We start from the raw sequence: 22,861 nt of genomic DNA, 5'->3' as shown, positions 1-22,861 counted from the left end.
TGTGGCATATTTGCATACAGCTCATCTGTGCTGATGACTTAGACCTTGATCTAAACAATCCATTGTCCCTGAACCATTAGCAAGCTCTTTGATGACCTCTCCTGTCCCTTGTTTGCCCTGCGCTCCTGCTTTCCTTCTCCCACGGTGTAAGTCCTTTTCACCGAGGGTGGTAACAGCCCGGTGGCCCCGAGAGCCAAGGAGACCAGGGCGGGGACGAGGGCTTCAGTGCCCCACGCCTTTCATGTCAAAAATGAAAAAACGTATACCTACTGTGAGATTAGTATTTATTTAATGTTTTCTGTTCTTTAACTATAAAAGAACCAGACCACATACAACAAAGTAAACATATATAGTACATACACAATATAGCATACAATAGGGACAAATTCAGTAATGCACCACTGTAGAAAAAAAGGTTACAAAAAGCACTTAAAGATTTGATCCCCACCCCTTAGAAAGGGTAAATTGCCTCTGTGGTGGTGATGCACATTAATTCTCAGCTTTGGTTCGGTTTGGTTCTCTCTCTTCCACCCCGATACCTGCGCTCGCAGACACCCTGACATCAGCACAGGTACACTTGCAGATCTGGCAGCTTGCGGTAAAAGATCAGTGCAACGTCTCTGTTACTGATCTGCAGAAAACGTCCAGTTATTAAATCTGGAAAGGTCTGGGGGGGTTGCACTGCTACCCGGCCTGTCCCCCGCGTTGTCTGCGAACGCTGCAAAGCTGTCTTTTGTAAAATACGGTAAAGACCCACGATTCAGAGCTTTATGCCATCTTTCTCCCACATAGAACTATTGATCCCAAACACCTGTGGAAGCGGAGCACCAGATACCAATCCCTTCTTTCACTCCCTAGCATTCCTCTTTCTCATCAAAATAATCTGCTTAACATAGGATAGTTTGTTTGTTTCTTTTTTTTTTTTAAAGTACCCTTATTTTGCTTGTACTGGAGCGCTTTTTAAAAAGTCATAATCTGCTACATTTAAAAGTTCAGCAAACAACAAAAGAAGAGTTAAAACAGTAAAAAATTTAAAAGAAGGTAGACATTCAGAGCAAGCTGGGGTAGCTGAATTTCACATCCATCAGATTCAGACAGTACAAATGCAAATGTTCTTGTACCAATTAGTAGTTTAGGACAATTTACTGTTGATTGAACTACTCCACTGATCTGCCCAGAGATACTGCATTAACTGGTGACATTCACACGTTGGTTTTCAAAAGTGAAAATCTTCCTCTCCTGCCTCAACAAATATACAGCATCTTGGTTAACAACACAGCGCTCTTACTGTACGGGCTTTCGCTTGGACAGATCCTGGAATGGGCTTGGAGATTTATGAAGGTCCTTGAATCTACCCATAGATTCATCTGCATGATGGTATCTCAAATTAGCAGGTCCTAAAATCAGGGCATCTCCCTGAAGTGTTAACTCTTGTTTAGTTTTGTGAGTATTCTAGTTCTTGGTTTCATACAGGAGGAGAGAAGACTCCTCCAAGTCTCCAGAGACTGAGGTGTTCAAATTTTTTGTGATCTAGGAACAGCTGTTATGGCTACCAATAGCTATTGTTTACCAACAAAATATCTTTCTTGTATTAGAAACACAAACAACTACGAGAAGAAAACCATTTCAAAGCAAGCTTCCTATTTTTGTTTGAGTAACAGGCACTGGTTTGGGTCAGAGCTCACATACCTTAGTTATTAACAACCAAACAACAAGACAGAATTTAAAAAATCAGTAGCACAGTCATTGGCTCTGAAATTAAATTTTTGTTCACACAATTCCCCTCCAACCCAGAAAGAAGCCAGCAGCTAAAGATTAAAACAAGCCTTGCCACTGAAGAACTTTGAGAATTTCTAAGAGCTGATGTGGTTCCTAATTCTGCCAAACTGTCAATGTATGCTTACGTTTTACCCTTGTAACTAGTCTCGTGATCAATAGGACCGATCCTGCGTGCCTAAGCCCTCATGGCGCTTAGCTGCTTATGCTAAAAGCATGTGAGAAGTAGAGAGGCGCATATTTTGACAGTTAAAATATTTTTCATCTCAATTGGCAGTCCAAAGTCCAAAGCCCAGTATATATATTGCATTTGAGTATTTGGGGATGGCATTTTAAAGTTGCTGCTTACAGCACGTTGTTTTGAGAGGGCGGGCGGTGGTAGAGGGGTGGTGTTTGTTTTGTTTTGATTTTTGCTTGTTTGCTGAGTTGTTCTTTTCTTTTTAATTTACTAATATCGAGTAATATCCAGACACCTGCCTATAACCATTTAATAAAAACTAAAAAAGTTGTTATATTCACTGGTTGTGTTTTAGTGAAAGCGCTCCGCTGACCTACGTGCCAGAGATGATGACATCTTAACTCCAGACCTAAAAGCAGCTCTCTGTGGGCACGCACACCACACGTACGTGTATAAATGGAGCCGCTGGCAAGGTTCTAACAACTTCATGCCCTTTATATTCTCATACACATTACTAATATTTCTAGACGTGTTGAAAATCTGGATTTCAAACAATCCAACAAAAGGCACAAAGAGACTGTCTTCAGTGACTTGGTCGACATGTTAAGAGTTACCTTTAAGAGAAGAAATGTTATGTGCATGCTCAAGGGCACTGTCAACTTCAGTTGGATCTAAAAATCTTTAGTACTAACAAAAATATTTTAATGATTTAAAAAAACAATAGTAAATAAATTTTGAAATATGAATAATTTCCAGGCACTTCTGAAACTAAAATGTATAAACGTAAAGGTCTCAATAAAATAAAAGTGAATAGATTTCACAGTTCCAGTGAAAACAGGGAAAAGAAAGAAGGGGTTATTACATTTGTCATTGATTCAGGATATTCTAAATCAACAGGTAATACAGGTTTTGAATCTGATAGTCTGTAAAAGTAGGTTTAAGAAGACTCTCTGTGAATTATCCAATATAATTCAAAATTACCTAGAAAGAATATTTGGGAGTCTGTCCCCCCACCCCCTCACCCACATGCATTTTATTGTAGGCATTTGACAGCCTTTTCTTCTGGCTAGGAGCAGTGACTGCTTCCCAGCTGCATGGATTTTTCTCATCCAGCATTAAAATGAAAAGCTTTAAAAAGAGTTTAAAAAGTTAAGATTATTATAAAACTACAAAGAGTGGTAAAGGAAGCAAAGTCAGTGTTAATAATATAAAAGATTTTATAAAAAAAAAATCAGCTGGCTGGGTTTTAAGTTAACAGCATCCTTTTAATCCTTTCCTAGCACAAATCTGATTCTTGCTTGCAAAACGTCTGTCAAAATGAAATGGATATATTCATTTTTAATTCCCAGAAATTGAAATGTGAGCTCTAATCTAGACACTCTCAGGTTTACTCAGTCAACTCTTGAACAGTAAAAAAATCAAAGCAACCCTCTCAGAGAGTTTTATTTTCTAGACAATCAAAAAGCTCCAGAATGCTCCAAGATCCACAAATATAGTTAAGTCACTTCTACAAATAAGGTTCAATTTATAAGAATTTGTCATTTCAACTAGACTAAAGGACTTCAGTTATGAAACTGCCTTACAAAACATCAGTAAATTAAATAACCACATTTGGAAGATTTACAAGGTCTTGCACCAAGAGGTTAAATGCACTATGAATACCAGTGCAGCATGTATTCCTTTAGTGAAATACAGTGCAATTATGTGCAAAAGTACATTAAAACGTATACTCCTAAACAAAGTCAATTACGTAGAGCTAAGACTTTAAGATATGTAGTCTGCATGGCCTTTAAAAAACTTTGAGAAAGAGATTATATTAGAAATAACTTTCCTAAAAACATTATTTTTGATTCTTCATTAAGCACCATATGAATATTTTAAAACAGCTACATTGTCTTCTCAAAGCTTGTAAAGGCTGTATCTACAATGGAAGAGTTCAGGAAAAACATCCAAAAACTAAGCGGAAAGCACAGCAAACAGATTTACATGAACATCTGGTCACAAGAATGTGGATAAACTACATCCTCTTCTAAATACAAAGGCTGAAGGACTCCACTGAAAACAAAGCAGCACAATATGACAGTCCAACAGGAAACATCGATTTTGGTGGTCACTTCCAATCAGGAACGTGAACGGCGTACCCCCCACCCGCACCCCTTACCCAGCGTTACACAAACCTTAACACAGCTCCATTCTTTATGCACAAGACACACAAGAACAATCGCAAAGACGAAAGAAAGCAGGTCGAAGTAAAAATCACTGAAGGTCTCTGCAGTCGTTTCTGCAGCTCTTATTACATACGGACTTTCACAAGAGGTTAATTTTCCCTACTCTGAATGTCTTCACACTTTCAGAGTTAGCTAGCCCGCACCTCAGCACAGCTCAGCCATGTGAGAAGCTCAATCTTCTGACAGTTTAATTGTGGCGCACTAGCCAGGACCACGCTCAGCTGGTATTCCATGTCTCACGGCTTCTACCAATATTTACAATGAGGTGGCATCTTCATGCTAGAATGACCAGAAATTGGGATGCCTGGTCACAAAGCATCATTTTGGATCCCTATTTACATTCTTACCCCACTTTCATTAGCGAGTTAATCTCCCAGCAAACACAGATAATCCATGACTTTTTCAGGTGTTCTCACATGCAGGAGTCCGTCCTTTATCAGATAAGCAGATACAAAAAAAAAAAACCCAACCCCTCTGATGTTGGACGGACTCAACAAAAGCAGAGTAGCAGTCCAAAAGACTAGGCCTGGTAGGCTGGAGGTGGCACTTTCAAATGTGCTGGCAAGATTTACAAGCCCATGTTTCGCTCAGGTTTTCAAAAGTGCAAAGGGCCCAAAACCAGAGCAGGGTTTCCAAAGGAGCTCAGCTCCAAGTCTGGCATCTACACGAGTTGTCTCTTTGATGGTGTTAGTTTAGATGACTAAAAGAGGGGCTAAAGAGCCCTGAATTTTTTCAAAGATCTGGTCCTAGTGAGCTCTCTCTATGATGATGCGTGTCACTACGCTACTGTTCAGCTATTACAAACTCAAACTTACAGACGACCTGGAACAGGGACTACTGAAAGCTTACACAACTTAAGTTACAGAAAAGAAATGTAGCACATGATGCCAGTATTGTCTGGCGAGGCGGTGCTCGTCAAGGTCTTAGACCAGACCATTTCAAAACAAGTCTCTTTACTAGCAATTCCTGAAAACAGCAGAAGGTAAAGTGATGTGCTGAAAAAGAAGTTTGTTTCTTCTTTCCTCATCCTACCTGATCTGGCAATGAATTCATAACCACATTTGCGATATCAGAATCGCCTCTCACAAGTAAACTGCGACATCACTCTAGGACTGCTGTTTCACTGTAGGACAAAGCAGACAGAGAAGTTGAATTGTTCTTTCTCAGTATGTAAAATAAAAGCACGAGGTACGCAAAAAGCCCCAAAAACCTCACCTGGTTAAGTCCGAGGGCTCTTTGGTGTTTAGGTTCCATCTAATGTTTGCCAAGGGTAAAGTCTTTACACTAAAAACCTCAAGAAGCACTGTCTCGTTAAGTGGGAGGAACTGCTCGCTCTTTATCAGCTGTGTCTGTCTACACGCTTCTGATCTAGCCCTTACTCCAGCTCAAAATACTCACACCATTTGCATTTGCATGAAACACTTATGAACAACATAGAGAGGAAGCACTAACAGTCTTATTTCATGCTATATTTCAATTTTGTCTCTTCATTAGGAAACAGTAGGCTACCCATAAGCAAACAGGCTTTCTATTGGCGATGTGTTTTCTTCTAAAGCTTCCTGGCTTGGTTTTTGATAGCTTCTATCAACTTGGTACTGGAAAGGTAAAAAAATCTCACCTCCTTTGAAAGCCAACCTTCATCTATCCCAGAAAAGAAGTGTGAGGTCCGCACTGAAGTTTTAAAACAAACAAACAAAAAAAGCAGTACTTGGATAAATTCACACAATATAAACCATGAGAAGGATCACCAAAGACTAAAAGAAAATATAGTAAAAGAGAAAGAAAAGGATTTGCATACAAAGAGGCTAGTAAAATTTTCTGAGGTTTCCTACCCAATTGCTTCAAAAAGGGTATTCAGAGCTGGTTTATATGCATAGCTCAGATATTTATATGTAACTGCTCCTCAGCTACACCAGCTGTGAATCTGTCTCTTTAATCTCCCCAAACCAGAATTCCCAAGTAACCTGACTGACAGCTTTAACTTCTACTGTAAAAAGCTGAAGAAAATCAGGCAGTTCGCTTAGTTTACACTGAGGGACCAGGGCACTAGACACTCTAACATACGCTTAATGCTTCTTAAGTCAAGACTACTCATGTCTAAATGACATTAAAGACACAGCTGAAGATCTGTAGTCTGAGCTCTTGAGAGAGGAAGATGCAGTAGAAGCAATTCAGAAACAGAAGCTTGTTCTCTAAATATCAGCAATTAAGGACATGTATATTAACTCTTACTGTCTATGCTTTCAGCAGCAGCATATTTTTGATATCATGCTTTGTCTGCCCTGGTTTCTGGGTCAAATCCAGTCTAAGCAAACACTTAAGGTTTACAATTTAGATAACAATGTCCTAATTCAGAAGGATCACAACTTAGTTTAGAAAAGTCTGGAGGTAACAGATGAAACCTACATTTCTTTTAATAGAATCTTCAGAGAGAAGTTGGTGCCCCTTTCAGATCAGGGATTAAGGACCACGACAGCATTATTTGAAGAAACCTGTTATCAAAACAAAACAGAAACATTCCAGCTGCAAAATCAAAAGTAGGAGGCAGAGACACCACTGGAAATTGCTCAAGTACAACCTCTGTGAACCCCAGACAGAAGATTCTTCACAGATTTCTGGTGCACAGCACTGAAAACTTAAAGGTATTAAAAATTCCAGTTCTCCCCACTCTTCTATTAAAAAAAGGAATAATAAAAAACAGCACAGTCTCACTAATTGGGCAGATACGCAGTTTTCTGTTGCAGACCAACCACTGCCAGGGAGACACTTCAAATGCTCCCACTCTTCTCTCACTGCTACATAAGTGTTTCTCGGTCTGATAAACTCCTGTGGATTTCCTGCTTGTCATCACCATCAGCATCCTCATCATCAGCTGGATCATTTTCCTCTCCAGACTCCACATAAATGGGCCAGTCGTTATCGGCATCACCTTTCTCTTGGCCTTCTGATGAAGGTTCCATTAGGCTGAGGTTAATGGGCATCGAGTCCTCATGGGTAGTGGTCACGCAGGTGCAGCTGTCGCACAAGCCAAAGCGTCGTAATCCTTGAGACAGGCTGCTTGTGAATGTTCTTCTGCAACCTTTACAGATAATTGGCTTGTTTGATCGATGCACCTGGAGTTAAAAATAAAACACTACGGTAAAAAAGGTGAGCTGGCATCTTACATCAGCTCCTGGGGTGCTGGTTTGCATACATTCCTAGAACAGAAAAACATCTACGCTTAAGCTAAAGGGCAGCTGATCTCATCACATTGCCAGCGACAAAGGTTTGGGGCTACACAAGTACTAATGAATCCTCTATCAGTGGCTTAGACTTATTATCAGAAAAGTTTCTCTCACCTTGGCAACAATCATTTCATCCAACATATTTTGGGAAATACGATCGGGGAAACGCCAAAAACTTTTAAAAATTTACTGATAATCTTTCAAACTTACACTTAAAGCGTGACTCCGAAGGTGTTCCTGCCGAGTGAAACGTTTCCCACACGTCTCACAGGGGTAGGGTCTCTCACCTGTGTGAGAGCGAATGTGCCGTTTTAGTATTCCTTTCTGTTTAGCCGTGTAGGGACAGAATGGACATTTGTGAAGCTTGATTGGCACAACTAACACATCACCTTTTGAAAGAAAACAGAGTGCGTTAGATTAAGCAGTTCACCAATGTTAGCTGTGTTGGCTTCTTCTCTTCCTTGCTGCAAGTCTGAGTCAAGATAGTTGACTTTCCCCTCTTTTTTTTATCTGGCTTACCTGGAATTTCTGTAGGTCGAGCAATTTCAGAAGACATTCATGCAGCTGCCGATGATCAAGACCCTCAAAAATCAGCTTGCCTATACTTACGTAGCCGATACTTTAAGGGAGTTGGCTCACAACAGAAAAACAATTTTATTTTAAGAAGCCATTTAATTAAGTGCCAAAAATTTGCTTTTAGTGCAGCAGGGTCTCTGCGCTACCTCAGCCACAGAGCCTCCAACTTCCTTTTTTTTTTTTTGAAAGATACCATTAGTGTTAAATGCCATTAGAAACTAAAATCTTTACCACAAGTTACAGGCAGAAGTAGTGCAATGTTTCCCAAATGCTGTTACAAAGTGCATAAATTTAGGTGTGGGGAACCCATCTAAAAACATGAATGTTGGCTTCTACTGCCATTCACTTTAGCCCTTCTATTGGAAATAACAAGATGAAGGACTCCACTACATTTGCTAATGATACTTTACTTTTCCTAAAATCAGACTAGATGCACATAAGTAATATGTAATTTATGAAGTCAGATGCAAAAATAGAGAATTAAATTTGAAGATCGCATTTCACATCAACATGGGTATTGCCAAGTTCTTCACTATCAGCCCAGATATGAGCTTCCTTTCCAGTATGAAGGTTGAGATGTTATACTACAAGATTAGTTTTCCCTATTTCAGGTACTGATTCAGGACAGTGTTTGCATATCAAGCCTTGAGCTCTTTAACAGTTACACCAAAGTCACAGGGCTGTAGAACATTCCTTCTACCCACTCTGTCCAACCCAGTCTCAAAACAAAGGAGCGTCTGCTAGCAACGTGTCGCTATCAAGTGAAATGTATCTCACCCATTTTGGACCTTCACAAGGTATTGCTAATCCCAGCTCGTCATTTAGAGCTGCATTTGAAAGAAGAAAAACAGTTCTTAGACCTGCCTTGCTTCCAGGCTCTCTAGAGGTGCCCGTTCACCTCCCATCAGCTATAAAGGGCACCAGGATGACTGGAACAGATGTGGACACTTGAGAGTAAGTGGCATTTATCTCATCTGTCAGCCTGAATGCATGAGAACCATTCTTTTATCAGGACTTTGTATTTCTCATTCTTGGTGTCTTGTGAAGATGCTAAGATAGCAGGAGCACCAAAAGCTGAGAAGAGATGCTTCCATTCTACTAAATGCTTATGATGTTCAGTTTTAGCAGAGGAACATAACTGAATGCAAGGTTTGGGGGTTTTTCCTCACTCCTATTTAAAGCGCATCTACCATTAGCATTTCTAATACATTGTCTTAACACCTGATATTCTCTACCAAATTCTGTAAGAATTTCCCTTTTAATGATTCATTAACAGCCTGAAGATTTTAAGAGGGGAAAAAAAGTAAGCAAAGTTTGTGTGTTAGATGCTCTTGCCTTGCTACATGTCCAAAACCATAGGCATGATCTGGTGTCAGCACTCTGATCTGGGAACTTTAGTCTTTTGCTGACTGTAAGACCAGATTTGTGATTTTATCAGATTCCTTATTTAAAAGCAGTAAGAGAATATACTGGTTTTATTGGCTTTAAGATCACACGTGCATGCCTGAGCTGGAAGTGACATGAATGTAAGCTTGCTATCTAGAGTAGAATAGTCAGTGAAAGATTTCCTCTCTGCTGCCCACACCATTACTGCATCTGTCACATCCTGAGCAGCTATAGCACTTGCAGCGTTTGTCAGAGCCACCTCCCGTCTTCGTAAGGCGCTTTGGATGAGGCAAGCTGGGCACCAACGTTACCGTAAGCAGATAAAATGCCTGAATCCTTATTGTCCACTTCAGGAGAAATGCGTATGGACATGACCTCCTCCTTCTTCTTCTCCTCCAGGTCCCTGACACTGCTGCTAGGAGACATTCTGCCAGCGTGAGACATCCCAACAGGTGCTGGACTCAGAGAAGCAGCGGAACCTCAGGTGACCAGCAGCTGAAAAGCGAGTCTGCCTCTAGAGGTAAAAGTTAAGTCTTGTCTTTATGCAATACGAGAGAGTTTAAAGCTTTCAGTGCTCTTAAAGAATTGCCAGGTATCATTCAGTATTGAGTAAAACTGATATCTGCCCTTTTGAAGTTCAAGGTAAGTAACAGGGAACAGGCTATCATCCAGCAACCGATGCGCCGGCAGGAGCTCCAGCGCAATAAGCTACTTCTGGTCTGTCAGGTTCTACAGCAGATCCCTCTTGTGGCAGCTCAACTTAGCTTTCTGATTGCTCCTTATAACACTAACATTATGAAAGATTCTTTTTAAAAATTCGCCTGCCATTCAACAAGGTCCCAAATGAGATCGTTTATTAAAGCAGTGTCACCAACAGCAAGCTCCAGGATCTGTTTCAAAGAGACTGTAAAAGCTGTGAGAAATACTTACCTCCCAAGTGCTGCACTGAATAAACGAGTACAGCTTTCTTTTGAAGTCCAGAACAATAGTTTATTTTGCTACGGCATAAATATTCAGCAATATATTCCTGAACAAGAACGAGAGTAACAAAGGAAGTCACACAACCAAGCCGTTTCCTCAGTTATACAGACTACACCCCCCTGGAGTCCTCTCACCTGTGTCCTCACCATACCAGTCGCTGTGAATGTCCATCATGGAACTCATGGCTACCCCTGCATCCTCTGGCCTACCCTCAAAGCCCCGGACAAAGTGATGAACCACATCATCCTTTCTCTGAGCTGAGCTGTTGCGCAACAGGGCCTCTAGGAATTGTTTCATGTGATAGTTATTGCAGGCCAGGTCCATCGCCTGCCCGCCGTGCAGCCCCTCTTCCATCTGCTCGAGGGACAGCGCAGGCGGGTACTGCGGCAGCCGTTCACCCACGTCTACCTCTACTTCATCCGAGTCAAACTCTACTTTGGGTTCCACCCCTTTGGGCAGCGAAGAATTAATGTTGTCTGGAGAGTCGCTGCTTACAGGGTCTCTGACCACAAGCTCCAGGGGATGGCAGCCGCTGCATTCACCGCAGGGAGGATCTCTCTGGCAATCCGAAAGCCTTTCCTTTTCCTGCTGGGAAGAGACGGAGGCAGAGCACTGGCTCTTGGAGCTGTACGAGGTGCCCTCTCTCGCAGAACTAGCGCTCCCGCTATCAGCCTGATAGAAAGCAGCTTCTCTCTCTATTTTCCTGCAAATATCTAATGATGACCTTATATACGTTTTGCAGAAGTTGACCACATCGGTCATCTGCAAATAGCTAGCCGCAGACATCACCTCAATAACATTTTCCCCACAGAGATCTAGCTTCCCGGAATAAAGGAAGTCTAGGATGATGGAGAAGGCCTCCGAGGTGACAATGTCCAGGGAGGCAGTGCTGTGGCGCCCACTGTCTTGGATGTAGTGAATTAGCAGGGCTCGGAAATAGCCGCTGTTGGCGAACAAAATGTTTTTGTGGGCTTTGAAGATCCTCCCCTCCACGATGATGCTGCAGTCGCAGAAGAAGTCCCTCTTGCGCTGCTCGTTGAGCTCTCCCAGAAGCTTGGTGTAGTACGACTGCATCTCCATCGCTCCCGCTGCCGGAGTCAACGAGAGGGCACCGTCAGGAGCAGGAGGGCACCGGCGGAGCCCTCGGGGACCCGCCACCTCCCGCCAGCCTCTCCCCAGAGCCGCGGGGAACTTCTGGGGACCGGGAGCGGCCGCCCCACCTCCTCCTCCTCCTCCTCCTCCTCCTCCTCCTCCTCCTCACCTCCCCCCCCCGCCGCCGGGCCCTGGCCCTTCCCCGCCCCAAGGCTCCTCCTTCCCCCGTACCGGGCGCCCGCCGCTCGCCCCTCACCTCCGCCGCCCGCTCCCGCCCGGCCGCCGTACCGCCCTCCCGGGAGGAGGAGAAGGAGGAAGTGACGTTACGGGGAGTCACGGCCTACGGGGGTGAGGGGTCGGTAAATATTGGTGACGTCAGGCCGCCAAGATGGCGGAGGGGTGAGTTTGGTAGTGCTGAGGGGGTGGTGGGGAACGGGTCGGGCCTAGGTCTGGGCTTAGGCTCAGTCCCGGGCCTAGGCCCAGCCGCGGGCGGCGGGAGCGGGGACAGGCCTCGGGGGGGCGGCGCGGTGGGGCCCGGGCTGTGGGTCGGTTCTGGGCCTGGGGTCGGGGTCGGCGTCTGGGCCGGGGCCTGCCCTGCCTGACACGCGTGTCCCCCGCAGGGAGGAGGCAGGCTGGTGGCGGAGCTGGCTGCAGCAGAGCTACCAAGCCGTCAAGGAGAAGGTAGGAACCGGCGGGACAGGCGGGAGCGGGGGCTGCGGTGAGCTGGCCTGCTCCCTGCCAGGGCCGGGCTGTAGCCGCGGCTTTGGCAGCGACGGCTCTGACGCTTTGTGAGCCTCGCCTTAGCGGTTGCCTGACGCCCAGTGAGGCGCAGCCCCTGACCCCCGCAAGGGGAGCAACCGGTACGCATAGAGGGAGGTCGGGTGTGTTTGTTGTAACCCTGGGAGCTGGGGACTGGGCCCCTGCGCTGGGACCTGGTGGCTCAGGTGAGCGGTGTGTGACAGTCACCACCCGAGCAGGGAGGGCATGTGCAGGCAGCATCACCTTCTGATGTGTAATGTCCTGCCTGCCACAGCATTCCTTATGTTTGTTATACACAGAACTCAGAACAAGGATTTTCCTATCCTCTGTTTTTCTTAGCTTAAAAAAAACGCACTGTAATGTGTTTTGGGCACTTTCCTAATGCTGTTATTCTGGTTGTTACTGTGTTATCCTGTTTCCCCGTTGTTGTTCTGGTTGTTACGGTCTTACCCGTTGCACAAGCTGAGGTAAGGGCTTAGCTGGGTCAAAGGCTCTTGCACTTTAACCTTTGTAATGTCCCGGGTGTTCCCAGAGCGACCGTGGCTTTGTTGGAGGACAAAAAGATTGCACAATCTACCTGTCATTTTCTTATAGTCCACAGAAGCTTTGGAATTCATGAAACGGGACCTGGCTGAGTTCACTCATGTAGTGCAGCATGACACAGCCTGCACTATTGCTGCTACGGCCAGCGTGGTCAAGGACAAGCTGGCAGTGAGTATAGGAGTGAGAGAGCTGGGATTCTTGTTGGAGAAGGCAAAGCAGGGGGTGAATAGCCTCTGAGGACATGGTCCTCTGGACAAATCCCAACATATAACCACAAGCTTCAGGTTTCAGACTTTCTGCCCGGTGCAGGTTTGGTGCCGAGCACTGTGTGGCATTTCCTTCCTGTAGTGGTGAGGAACCGGGACGAGTGAAGACAAGTTCCCTGTGCTTTTCCTCTCCCAGTGTGCCGCCTAGGTGGGATACTGGCAGCGTCGCTGTAGTATGACATTGGCTCTCTGCACAAGCTGTCAGCCTTAGCCCTGCACAGCTACCGCTGTGCCAGTCCAATCCCCGAGCCAGCCAGTCCCCAAACCGGCTGTGTCCTCAAAGCCTCCACTCAGTTCCTGACAAACCTATTAGAAGGCCTGCCTGCCCCACCACCACCCGAGGCTAGTGCCTGCCGCCACACCCTTCTCCTAGCCCAGCCCTGGCCACACAATTGCCACATTAGCACTTTTTTGAAGGGAGAGACATCCTGATGCCTTAAAGAACCTGTCCAGGAAAGACTGAGACTTGTTCTGCTGCTGCAGGTGCTATTACTTATACTGTGCTGCTTTTTCTTTTCAAGAGGACAGAAGGTTCCTCAGGTGCGACTGAAAAAGTGAGGAAAGGGCTTTCTGACTTCCTCAGTGTCATCTCAGATACGTTTGCTCCCTCGCCCGATAAAACCATTGACTGCGATGTCATAACACTGATGGCAACACCCACAGGTAGCACAGAGCCCTATGACAGCGCCAAGGTGAGTGCCACGTTACTGGAGCTTCTCTTTGGGGTGTGGAGTCCTGAGCCCTGTCCTCTCGGGGCCCTGCAGCTACCCCTCCACTGACAGCTCTGTCCTGTGCATCTCCTCCTCCAGGCTCGCCTCTACAGCCTCCAGTCGGACCCAGCCACCTACTGCAACGAACCTGATGGTATGGGGAGGGCTTGGTGGCGCTGCCGAGCCGAGCTGGCCCTTGCGGGGGGTCTGTGGGCCCTCCTGAATTGCCCAGAGCCTTTTGCCAGCGGGTCTGCTGGCTTAGCAGCAGATGGGGTCACTGTTTATGGAGAGCAGATCTGTCTGTTGCATTGGGGACTAGCTTAGACTGAGAGTTTGCTGGGTCAGTTTAAACTGCTGCTACAGCTGGTGCTATGTGGCCTTGCACTGACAGAGGACCCACAACATGGGGTGAGCTCTGAGACCCGTTTCTCCCTCCTTCTTTGCCTCTTGTTCACCCCAGCTGGTCTGGTCCATAGGATTTTTCCCATGAAACTTCCCAAAACTGTTCCTGCCCTGTTTGTACCAAGGACTGTTATCTCTGTGCTTGTCCTGTACAGGCCCCACTGAGCTCCTTGAGGCCTGGCTTTCTCAGTTTAACCTAGAGGAGAAGAAAGGGGAGATCGCGGAGCTGCTGGCCACCAGCCCTTCCATCCGGGCTCTCTACACCAAAATGGTAAGGCCCTGCCTGGCTGCTGTAGTGGGCAAGTTCTGACTTGGACTATGGTGCAGGGAAGCCCTGCGCTGCTTGGGCCCTGGAGTTGAAGGTAGAAAGGGCTGTGGTTACATGGTAAACTGGCACAGGGATATTAGGCAGCTTATTTTATTCTTCTTCCTGGCTTGTTTGTCATGGGCCTGGAACAGAAGTTCCTCTGTAGCTGTCTGATGTGTGCCTAAGCATCTGCCGGTGCATAGCTGAGACTTGGTCCCGAGTCTGTGCACTGGAAAGCGCAGGTGCCTTGCACAGGTTATGAGGGTAGCTGCGAGGCTCAGGAGAAGAGGGGAGCAAGGCAGAAACCGCAGCCCTCCCTCTGAAGTGATTTATGGTGTTTTCTGTGTCACTCCCAGGTTCCCGTGGCTGTTTCCCATTCTGAATTCTGGCAGCGCTACTTCTATAAATTGCATCGCCTGGAGCAGGTAGGTCAGGAGATGGGTGGGCACTCCAGCCAAGGAGCTCTCTCATGCAGACCAGAGAGGCAGAAGATGCTTTTCCTGGAAAAGCAGGGATCTGGGCTGCCTTGCCTGTGTCCTTGTTGTCACTGACGCTGAAATGCCTGGGGGAAGAAAGAACTGGGGACATGAGTTGCTGCTGACGCTGAATTCCCTGCAGGATGAGGCCCGGAGGGAGGCTCTGAAGCAGCGAGCGGAGCAGAGCATTCACCAAGAGGAGCCAGGCTGGGAAGAGGATGAAGGTGGGTCAGAGGGTTGGGGGTCTGTGGGAGGGCTCATGCAGACTTTGGTAGGTCTCGGTTAGAGAGGGTGGCAGCTCCTTCTTGCTCCCTCAGGTCCCAGCCCAGCTGCAGCCGACCCTGCTGCACTGTCAGCTCTGCTGCGCTTGCTGAAACATCTATCGCTTCTCTTCTGCCTTCCTACAGAGGAGTTCTTGGGGATGTCACCCCTGCCTTGTGCAAACGTGAAATTTCCAGAAGCAGCAGAGAAGGAATCTGTTCCTGCAGCCCTGGAGGGAAGCCACCCCACTGCTCACAAGGGACCCTCAGAGGAAAGCTGGGCCGTCCTCCCTCCGGAGCCAGCCCCAGTGGAAAGGAGCCCCTCGGAGAGCAGTGAGAGCATCTCCCTTGTGACTCAGATTGCAAACCCTGCCTCTGTGCCTGCTGCGCAGCTACAGACTGGAGTGCAACCAGCTGGGACCGGAGACCTCTCTCAGAGGCTGCTGGAGGCCACCACAGAAGAGCAGAACTCCCGGCCAAAGCCCCCAGAACCTGGTCGTCTTTCTGCACCTGCCCCAGAGTCAGCAGCATCCTCAGAGAAACCGACTGTTACAGAGCTCAAAGAGGTGGAGAGCAAAGCCCAGGGCAGGACAGAGACTCTGAGAGAGGAGGGACCAACAGATCTACGAGTTTTTGAGCTGAACTCGGATAGTGGGAAGTCCACTCCCTCCAACAATGGCAAAAAAGGTGTGTGGGGGTGGGGGCCAGCACAGGGCCTGGAAACCTTCTGCTGGGACTGGCAGCTTTTGGGGAAAGGGCTCTGACTTTGTGATGATGAGGGAGGAAAGAAGGGGGTTTGCCAAAATCACCCAGGAAGGTTAGATCCAAAGACTGTCTAATGGTCGAACTAAAGTGGAAGCAAATCCCCGTGCTGTTGGGCAGGGTCGAGCGGGTCGCATCAGGTGGCGACAGTCTGCTCTCAGCAGGCGGCTGGGCCGGTGCCGCAGCTGGCCTGAGCCCTGTTCCTGGACTCCCTCAGGAGAATGGAGGGTGAGACTCCCCAGGACCATGAGGAGGGATGTGTTGCAGCTCTGACTGATGCTATTTACAAACCTTTCATTGCAGGGGATTTTGCCTTGAGCAGAGCCTGCTGCATGTCTCCCAGAATAACAGTTATGTTGGTTATAGGATTATAAAGCCACTGGAAGCAACCAAAGCTCCAGCAAGGTGGCCGAGTATCACGAACTGGGTCTGTGTTGAGCAGAATCAAATTAGACAGGAAATCAAAAGTCTGTCAGCTGAACAGGGGGGACCTTTGGTCCCTGCCCTGCTGGGTGCTGGGGCAAGGCTGTGGTCTGTGAAGGGAATGTGGTATTTTCTTCCCTCTGCACATCGCCTAGGAGCGTCTCTGCTGCTCCTGTGCCCCAGGAGGCTGTTCTTTCTCTTGGGGACTATGATAGTCCCACTATCTAAGTCACTCCTGTCATTCCTTATCTGTTGGGTTTTCTGTGTGACTGAAGTGTGACACACCCTAGTTCTCCCAGGCCAGGAGAGAGCATGTTTCAGCATTCCGCTCTCCCACTTGCTCTGAACCAGCCCCTGCTGTGAGGGAAGTGCAGTTCGGTCCATCCCGTCTCTGTCAGGGAGCTGACAGCCTGCTGTTGGGAACAGGGAAGGCTTTCCCTCCTCGGGCAGGGTGAGGTAGATCCAAGCCTCATGAATGCCAGGGCTTTGTGGGCCTGTGTGGGCAGCTGTGTGCTTTGGCCAGAGTGTCTGGAGAGCACGTGCAGCTCTGATAGCTCAGTTGTGATGTTTGTGGTTACAGGCTCCAGCACGGATATCAGCGAAGACTGGGAAAAGGACTTTGATCTGGATATGACTGAAGAGGAGGTGCAGCTGGCGCTCTCTAAGGTGGAAGTGTCTGGGGAGGTGAGTTGAGGGGAGGTGCTCACTCAAACAGGCAAGAAGATTGCGCCCAGAAACCCCCAGCAACTCCTTGGGGTGATGCTGCATGAGCTCTGCCATGGGTGGGTGCTTCCCTTGGGAGGTGGAGAGAGACTGTAGTGCCTCAGAGCAAGAGGGCGAATCCCTCGGCTTGAGCTCCGCTTCCAGCCCCTGTGCTGGAGCCAAGGCTGTGCAGCATGTTTCAGCGAGACATGGCTGCTGCTGGCCTGGAAGGGCAGCGCTGCAGCAGGCAGCTGCCTGCCTAGAGAGCTCGCAGGAGCCTTCTCAAAGGCGTGACTTTAAGGACACTTTAAAGTCACTTAAAGTGACTTTAAGAGCACTTTAAGGACACAGGCTTAGCTTGGGATCTCACTGTGTTAGCTGGAGTAGAGAGCAGCTCTTTGGATGTGCTTAAAGAGGGGTGAGCGCGCAAGTTCCCCAAGGGGAACAGAGCAAGCAAATCCCTGTTGTAAGGGTGTGAGAGCGTGAGGATATGTCAGGCTTTGCGCTGACTCAGGTGCCCCGGGCAGAAGGATCTGTTGACAGGTGGCTGTTGAGTTACAGAAACAAACTGCTGGATGTTACTCTTGTTTGCAGTTGGAAGATGAAGAGTGGGAAGACTGGGAATAAAGCGACTGCTTCCAGTGTGCGTCACAGGCTCATTTCCACCATCGAATGTGAATTAAATCAAGGACCGGCTGTTCCTTTGTGTGTAACTGTGCTGAGGATTGCAGCTCCAGGCTGGAGGAGTTTCATTCCTGCTAAATCCTGTGGGCAATTCAAGTGACCCCTTCAGACCTGGAGGAGGAGGAGGAGGAAGAAGCAGAAGTTCACTCGTACACTTAGCTGCTAGGGAGCCCATCTTCTCAGTAGGTCCTAGAGACTGGCCAAGCCAAAACCGGCTGCCCCAAAAGTGTCAGGTAGAGACAGACATGATGCAGTGAGGGGTCCCTGGGATGAGCTGGGCGCTCGGACACCTGGCAGGATTGCCTGGTGCCGCCAGACTGCCGGCTGGCTGATTGTTTGCTTGTGTGTGCGTGCGCATCATCTACAGTACAGCTGTTGAAAGGCTCTTGGATGCAAGCTGCGCCTGCTCGCTCACCGCTCTGTGCTGCTGGCCAGGCCATCCCTGGAGAAAGCCCCTGTGCAGGGAGCGGCCAGGGGCTGGAGATGCAGCAGTAGAAAACCCTTTTGCTGTGCCACTCATTGCTGTGAAGAAAAGCAGTTGGCTTGTGGCTTTGACCCAAAGCTGGGCCATGCTGGAAGGAGCCAAACTCCCTGCCAAACCCTGAGCTTCTGCCTGGCTTTTTGTCTTGGAAGCTTTTTCTAATGGAAACTCCCATTTTCTGCTGCAGGAGCAGCAGCTCCTCTAAGAGCCAAGGCCTGCTGCTTCCCCCTTTGCAGCTGCACTGCCTTCCTCTACCGGGTTTTGTGTACTACTGGGTTTTGTGTACTTCCAGCTAAATCCTCCAAGCAAAGTACTTGTGGCTTGCTCTTACTCGAGCCCTTCTGGGCAGGCAGTGATTTGGGCCACCTGGGAGTAGAACCCCTCTGTTGTGGTGCCCAGCTCAGCCCTTGCAAAACCCCAGTCTGGCCCACTGACCACTTCAACCTCCGCCTTGTCACCAAGGCTCGGCCCTTCCCTCTCCCAGTCTGGGGGGAGGCAGAAGCGCCCAAGCGCGGGCGGTACCTGTTGGCTGAGGCTGTCTCTCTCCTCTCTGGCTCCCCTCGTGCCCCACCCGTGCGAGGCCTCGTGGCCACCAGCATCGCAACCTTTGCCATGCTCACTTGGGTTCCTTCACTTAAGCCCCCTGTGACTGCTCGCAATACTTCCTTCAGACCCACGGCCTCCCTTTTTGGGGCAGTTCCCTTCTAATGTCACGAGATGCTCCTCAGTGGATGTTGCTAACACACAGTTATCCTAAGGGGACAAAGCACTCGCTGCTGTCTCTGGCCTTTCAGGTGGTGGTTTTATACACGCTACCTTTGTCCTTCTGCCCCTTCCAGGGCTGCTTCACTGGAACTGTGGGTTTCCTTCTGGTTTTGGATAGCATTAACCTAGCTGCACTTGGAAGAGTTGAGGTTTTGGGTTTGGGTTGTATTTTTTTCCCCCTCCCCACTTCGGGGAGATTCGGCTGCCCACTCAGGTGGATTGGTGGTGGCGGTGACTTCAGGCACTTACACAAGAGCGTGTCTGTCCTGCAAAACCCACGAGGGCTGGGGACTGAGCTACAGCTCGCCTCCCGCTCAGTGTACGGTGGGCCCAGCAGAGTCTGTGAAACCTGCTGCAGCCTCACCCTGTCTGGGGTTCAATTTTAGCTGTAGCAGGAAAACCTGTTGTGGGTAGGTGACACCAGTGGGGGTGTCAGGGTGGGGGGCTCGGGGCTGCATTCCTTCGGGGTTTGACAGTGGGAATTGTAGCTGGATCCCTGGGCCTCCGGCAGAGCTCCGAGGGTGCAGAGCTCTAATCTGTGTCACTTTTGTTTTCTTTAGTCAAATTAACCATTTGGTTTTCTGTGCAATATTCTCTGTTCTGAACTATTCCGCACCTCCCTGAGCCTTTTCTAGCTGGGGTGAAAACCAGGAACAATTCTAACAGCTGGTAGTTTTGTAAAGATGACTTTCTCTGAACCTTTTACAGTCTTGCAGTTAACAGCAATTAAAGGAATTCCACAGAGTCTCTGCCTGTGTGGGGTGTTCTCATTTCCTTTGCCTGCGGGGTGGGGATGGTGTGTCAGCTGCTTTAAAGTTCCCTTTCCTCCCACCTGCCTCAGGGGAGGTTTACTTAGCTCGGGAAGGGGGACCCTCACCGCCCTGGGCTGCTCAGAGCTCCCATCTGTCCTGTTCCCCACTGCTGTCAGCCAAGGCCTTTGAGTGAGCCGATAAAAATGCCCGAGTGTGAACCAGACCTTGTCACTGCTGGCCAGAGGCCTGGCACACCACCTGGATAGATGGGAAGCGCTGACCTCCCAATTTATCATCATTTTAGAAACAAACAGTTCCATTTGGGGAGAGCAGGGCGAGTCCTCCTCAGGGGTTAGTCAGCCATGGGTGCCTGCTGACCCCCCTGATGGAGGGTCTCAGGGTCATGTCCGGTTCCAGGAGCATTTTCAGGAGGTTCTGGCATTCCCTGGAGATCCCCAGGTGCCTGGGGACGGAGACACCTTTCTGCTGCTGGTGCAGCATCTTGGGGATGTCGGTGTCGTCAAAGGGCAGGCGGGCACACAGCAGGACGTAGAGGATGACACCCATGCTCCAGACATCGCCCTTGCAGCTGTCGTGGGGCACGCCCTGCAGCACCTCGGGCGCTGCGTAGGCTGTGCTGCCACAGAAGGTCCAGCTCAGCTCCCTGCGGTCCCTGGGGAGCAGCTTGGCAAAGCCAAAATCTGTCAGCTTCAAGGTGTGGCCCTGCAGCAGGGCATTCTCGCACTTGAGGTCGCGGTGGGCCACCCCGCAGTCATGGCAGTACTGGATGGCCTCAACCAGCTGGCGGAAGAGTGCCCTGGCACGTGGCTCGGGCAGGGGACCCTCGTGGAGCACATAGTCAAAGATGTCCCCATCCTCCGCCAGCTCCATCACGAGGCAGATCTTCCCCTCTGTGGATTCCAGCATCTCATGCACGCGGATGATGTTCCTGTGGTCCAAGTGCGAGACAATCTGGAGCTCCCGGGGCAGGAATCTCTGAATAAACTCTGTCGAGAGAGGAGGCGGGTTTGCCCACAGGGATGCCCCTGAGCTGCTGGCTCTGGGCACCCCTCCGGGACTCTGCAGGGGAGATCGGTAGAGGGAGGGAAGGTTGTTCCCTAGGTGGCAGGTTCCTTACGGCATGGCACCATTCCCCGAGGGATGCTCTTTGAGGGGGGATGCTGGGCTCTGCCATCAATCACTTTGCCATCCTTGTGACTGGAGGGGCAGCCACCTAAACAGGTCCTAATCCTCGGGCTGTGGTCCCCAGGCTGTGCTCCTGGACCCCCCCAGCCTCCTCCCCCGTCTGCTCTCAGGTGGCAAGTTTGGGAAACTAGTTTTCTGCTGGGAATTAAAAGTCTCCAGGGAGGGACAGTGCCTCAGCCTGGAGCTCTTTCAGGGTCAGCTCTTACCTTCTGGGCCTTCTTTCTTATCAATTATTTTAATCGCTACTTTCTTCTGGTGCTTTTGTGAAAAAGCCTCCTTGACTTTGGAGTACATCCCCTCCCCAATGGTCCTGCCGAGCTGGTAGCCTTTGGCAAGCAAAAAACCCTCCATGTCCTCACACGGGGTGGGACCCTTCGCTGCCTCAGTTCATCCTGCAGCGTCTTCACAACAGCATCTCAGTGCCCGGCAGCACCCGCAGCACCCTGGGGCGGCACAGAAGGACCTTTTAAAACCTGGGGTTGCTATTGTGATGCAGCTGACGCTGCGTCAGTCGGGTGACGGATGCGCAGCGAGGTGGGGGACAGGCTGGAACGCCCTCTTGGTGAGTGGGAGCCCATCCACAAGGTGAGCTGTGCGGATATTACGGGGCTGGCTGGGGTCCCCCCATGTTCCCCTTTTCTTTCACTATTGCTGGGGGGCCCGTGCTCACCTGGCTCACCCACCCGCTCCTCTCCGGTCAGACACATCCAGGGCCTGAACATGAGCTCCCAGCAGGCACCACAGGCTCGGAGGTTCCCCATCGAGGCAGGCGACTGTCCCAGCTCAGCTCTGCCTCCCGAAATGCAGGAGCCGGTAGGCGCCGAGCTGTCTGTGGGAAGGTAAGGGCGGTCAGGACAAGCCGTGGGGTGCAGGATCTGGCCCTGGCACAGCCACGCCATGTCTGAATACACAGACCAGGTCCCTGCTCCAGCAAACACAGCTTGCTTTGCTCCCAAAAGCATTGTCTGATGGCTTGAACCCCTCCTTGCCCTGGGACAGGGCAGGCTGGCTCCCTGCCTGCCTGCCTGCTGCTGCTGGCAGGCTTTATCAGGGCATGCAGCGTCTTGTCATGTGCTCTGCCATGCCATGACATAAGAACAAGTCTTATGAGGAGATGTGGCAGGAACTGGGGTTGTTTAGCCTGGAGAAGAGGAGGCTGAGGGGAGACCTTATCACTCTCTGCAACTGCCTGAGAGGGGCTGGAGTGAGGGGGGTTGGTCTCTGTTCCCAAGTAACAAGAGACAGGACAAGAGGAAATGGCCTCAAGCTGTGTCAGGGGAGGTTTAGACTGGATATTAGGAAAGATTTCTTCACTGAAGGAGTGGTCAGGCACTGGATCAGGCTGCCCCGAGAGGTGGGGGAGTCGCCATTCCTGGAGGGGTTCAAAACTGTGCAGACATGGCACTTGGGGCCATGGTTTAGGAAGCCTGGGGGTGTTGGGTTGGGGGTGGGACATGATGATCCCAGAGGTCTTTTCCAACCTTAATAATTCTGTTATTCTATTCTATAATTGTGCCATGACTTGCCATATCAGACAATGCCATGCCGCTGGGCTCATCCCACTCTCTCCCCACAGGCAGCTGCGGCGATGCCCCGGCAGCCACTGCCTGACACTGCCCAACGTCCCCATTGACGTATTCATTGCCATGGGAAGGAGTGACAGGCCTCGCACCACCTAACGGCCCCTGCGCCCGTGGAGCTGCCAAGGACACAGATTGGTGACGGACTTTAAAATAAAAGGACGTCTTAGAATGTTTCTGTGCTCAAAACCCGTGTGTGGTGTGTCGGCCATGGAGGGTTGTGAGGGGACATGAGGGGATGGGACATGAGGGGGACAGGACGTGAGGGGATGGGACACGAGGGATGGGGTATGAGGGGGTGGGACAGGAGGAATGGGACAGGAGGAGATGGGACATGAGTGA

General features: G+C 49.3%; 4 protein-coding genes across 6 annotated transcripts; 2 read left to right on the top strand and 2 right to left on the bottom strand.

The window, feature by feature from the left end:
* Window positions 1–270: 270 nt before the first annotated feature.
* Window positions 271–11,801, bottom strand: ZBTB8B (zinc finger and BTB domain containing 8B). 2 transcript variants are annotated; one of them, XM_064471111.1, is made up of 4 exons: window positions 11,673–11,801; window positions 10,484–11,437; window positions 7,617–7,795; window positions 271–7,295 (listed from the first exon to the last, which is right to left on the bottom strand). In XM_064471111.1, the coding sequence occupies exons 2-4, from the start codon at window positions 11,427–11,429 to the stop codon at window positions 6,978–6,980; spliced, it is 1,443 nt and encodes a 480-aa protein (XP_064327181.1). In that variant the 5' UTR covers window positions 11,430–11,437; window positions 11,673–11,801; the 3' UTR covers window positions 271–6,977. The 2 variants fall into 2 exon arrangements, with proteins under 2 accessions (XP_064327181.1, XP_064327180.1); XM_064471110.1 differs by having other exon boundaries at window positions 11,698–11,749.
* BSDC1 (BSD domain containing 1) lies at window positions 11,685–17,747 on the top strand. 2 transcript variants are annotated; one of them, XM_064471105.1, is made up of 11 exons: window positions 11,685–11,840; window positions 12,062–12,122; window positions 12,795–12,911; window positions 13,531–13,701; window positions 13,819–13,873; window positions 14,277–14,392; window positions 14,785–14,853; window positions 15,047–15,128; window positions 15,222–15,851; window positions 16,930–17,033; window positions 17,646–17,747. In XM_064471105.1, the coding sequence occupies exons 1-11, from the start codon at window positions 11,830–11,832 to the stop codon at window positions 17,676–17,678; spliced, it is 1,449 nt and encodes a 482-aa protein (XP_064327175.1). In that variant the 5' UTR covers window positions 11,685–11,829; the 3' UTR covers window positions 17,679–17,747. The 2 variants fall into 2 exon arrangements, with proteins under 2 accessions (XP_064327175.1, XP_064327176.1); XM_064471106.1 differs by having other exon boundaries at window positions 11,691–11,840; window positions 15,312–15,851.
* Window positions 17,748–17,980: 233 nt separating this feature from the next.
* FAM229A (family with sequence similarity 229 member A) lies at window positions 17,981–22,672 on the top strand. The gene is made up of 4 exons (XM_064471606.1): window positions 17,981–17,988; window positions 19,493–19,502; window positions 21,651–21,778; window positions 22,516–22,672. Exons 1-4 carry the CDS (start codon window positions 17,981–17,983, stop codon window positions 22,616–22,618), a joined length of 249 nt encoding a protein of 82 aa, XP_064327676.1. The 3' UTR covers window positions 22,619–22,672.
* TSSK3 (testis specific serine kinase 3) lies at window positions 20,079–21,290 on the bottom strand. Its single transcript, XM_009509705.2, has 2 exons — window positions 21,146–21,290; window positions 20,079–20,740 (listed from the first exon to the last, which is right to left on the bottom strand). Exons 1-2 carry the CDS (start codon window positions 21,288–21,290, stop codon window positions 20,079–20,081), a joined length of 807 nt encoding a protein of 268 aa, XP_009508000.2.
* Window positions 22,673–22,861: the final 189 nt, after the last annotated feature.

The sequence above is a fragment of the Phalacrocorax carbo genome, chromosome 22, assembly GCF_963921805.1.
Source record: "Phalacrocorax carbo chromosome 22, bPhaCar2.1, whole genome shotgun sequence".
Lineage (NCBI taxonomy): Eukaryota > Metazoa > Chordata > Aves > Suliformes > Phalacrocoracidae > Phalacrocorax > Phalacrocorax carbo.
This window is presented reverse-complemented; position numbering and strand designations above follow the sequence as displayed.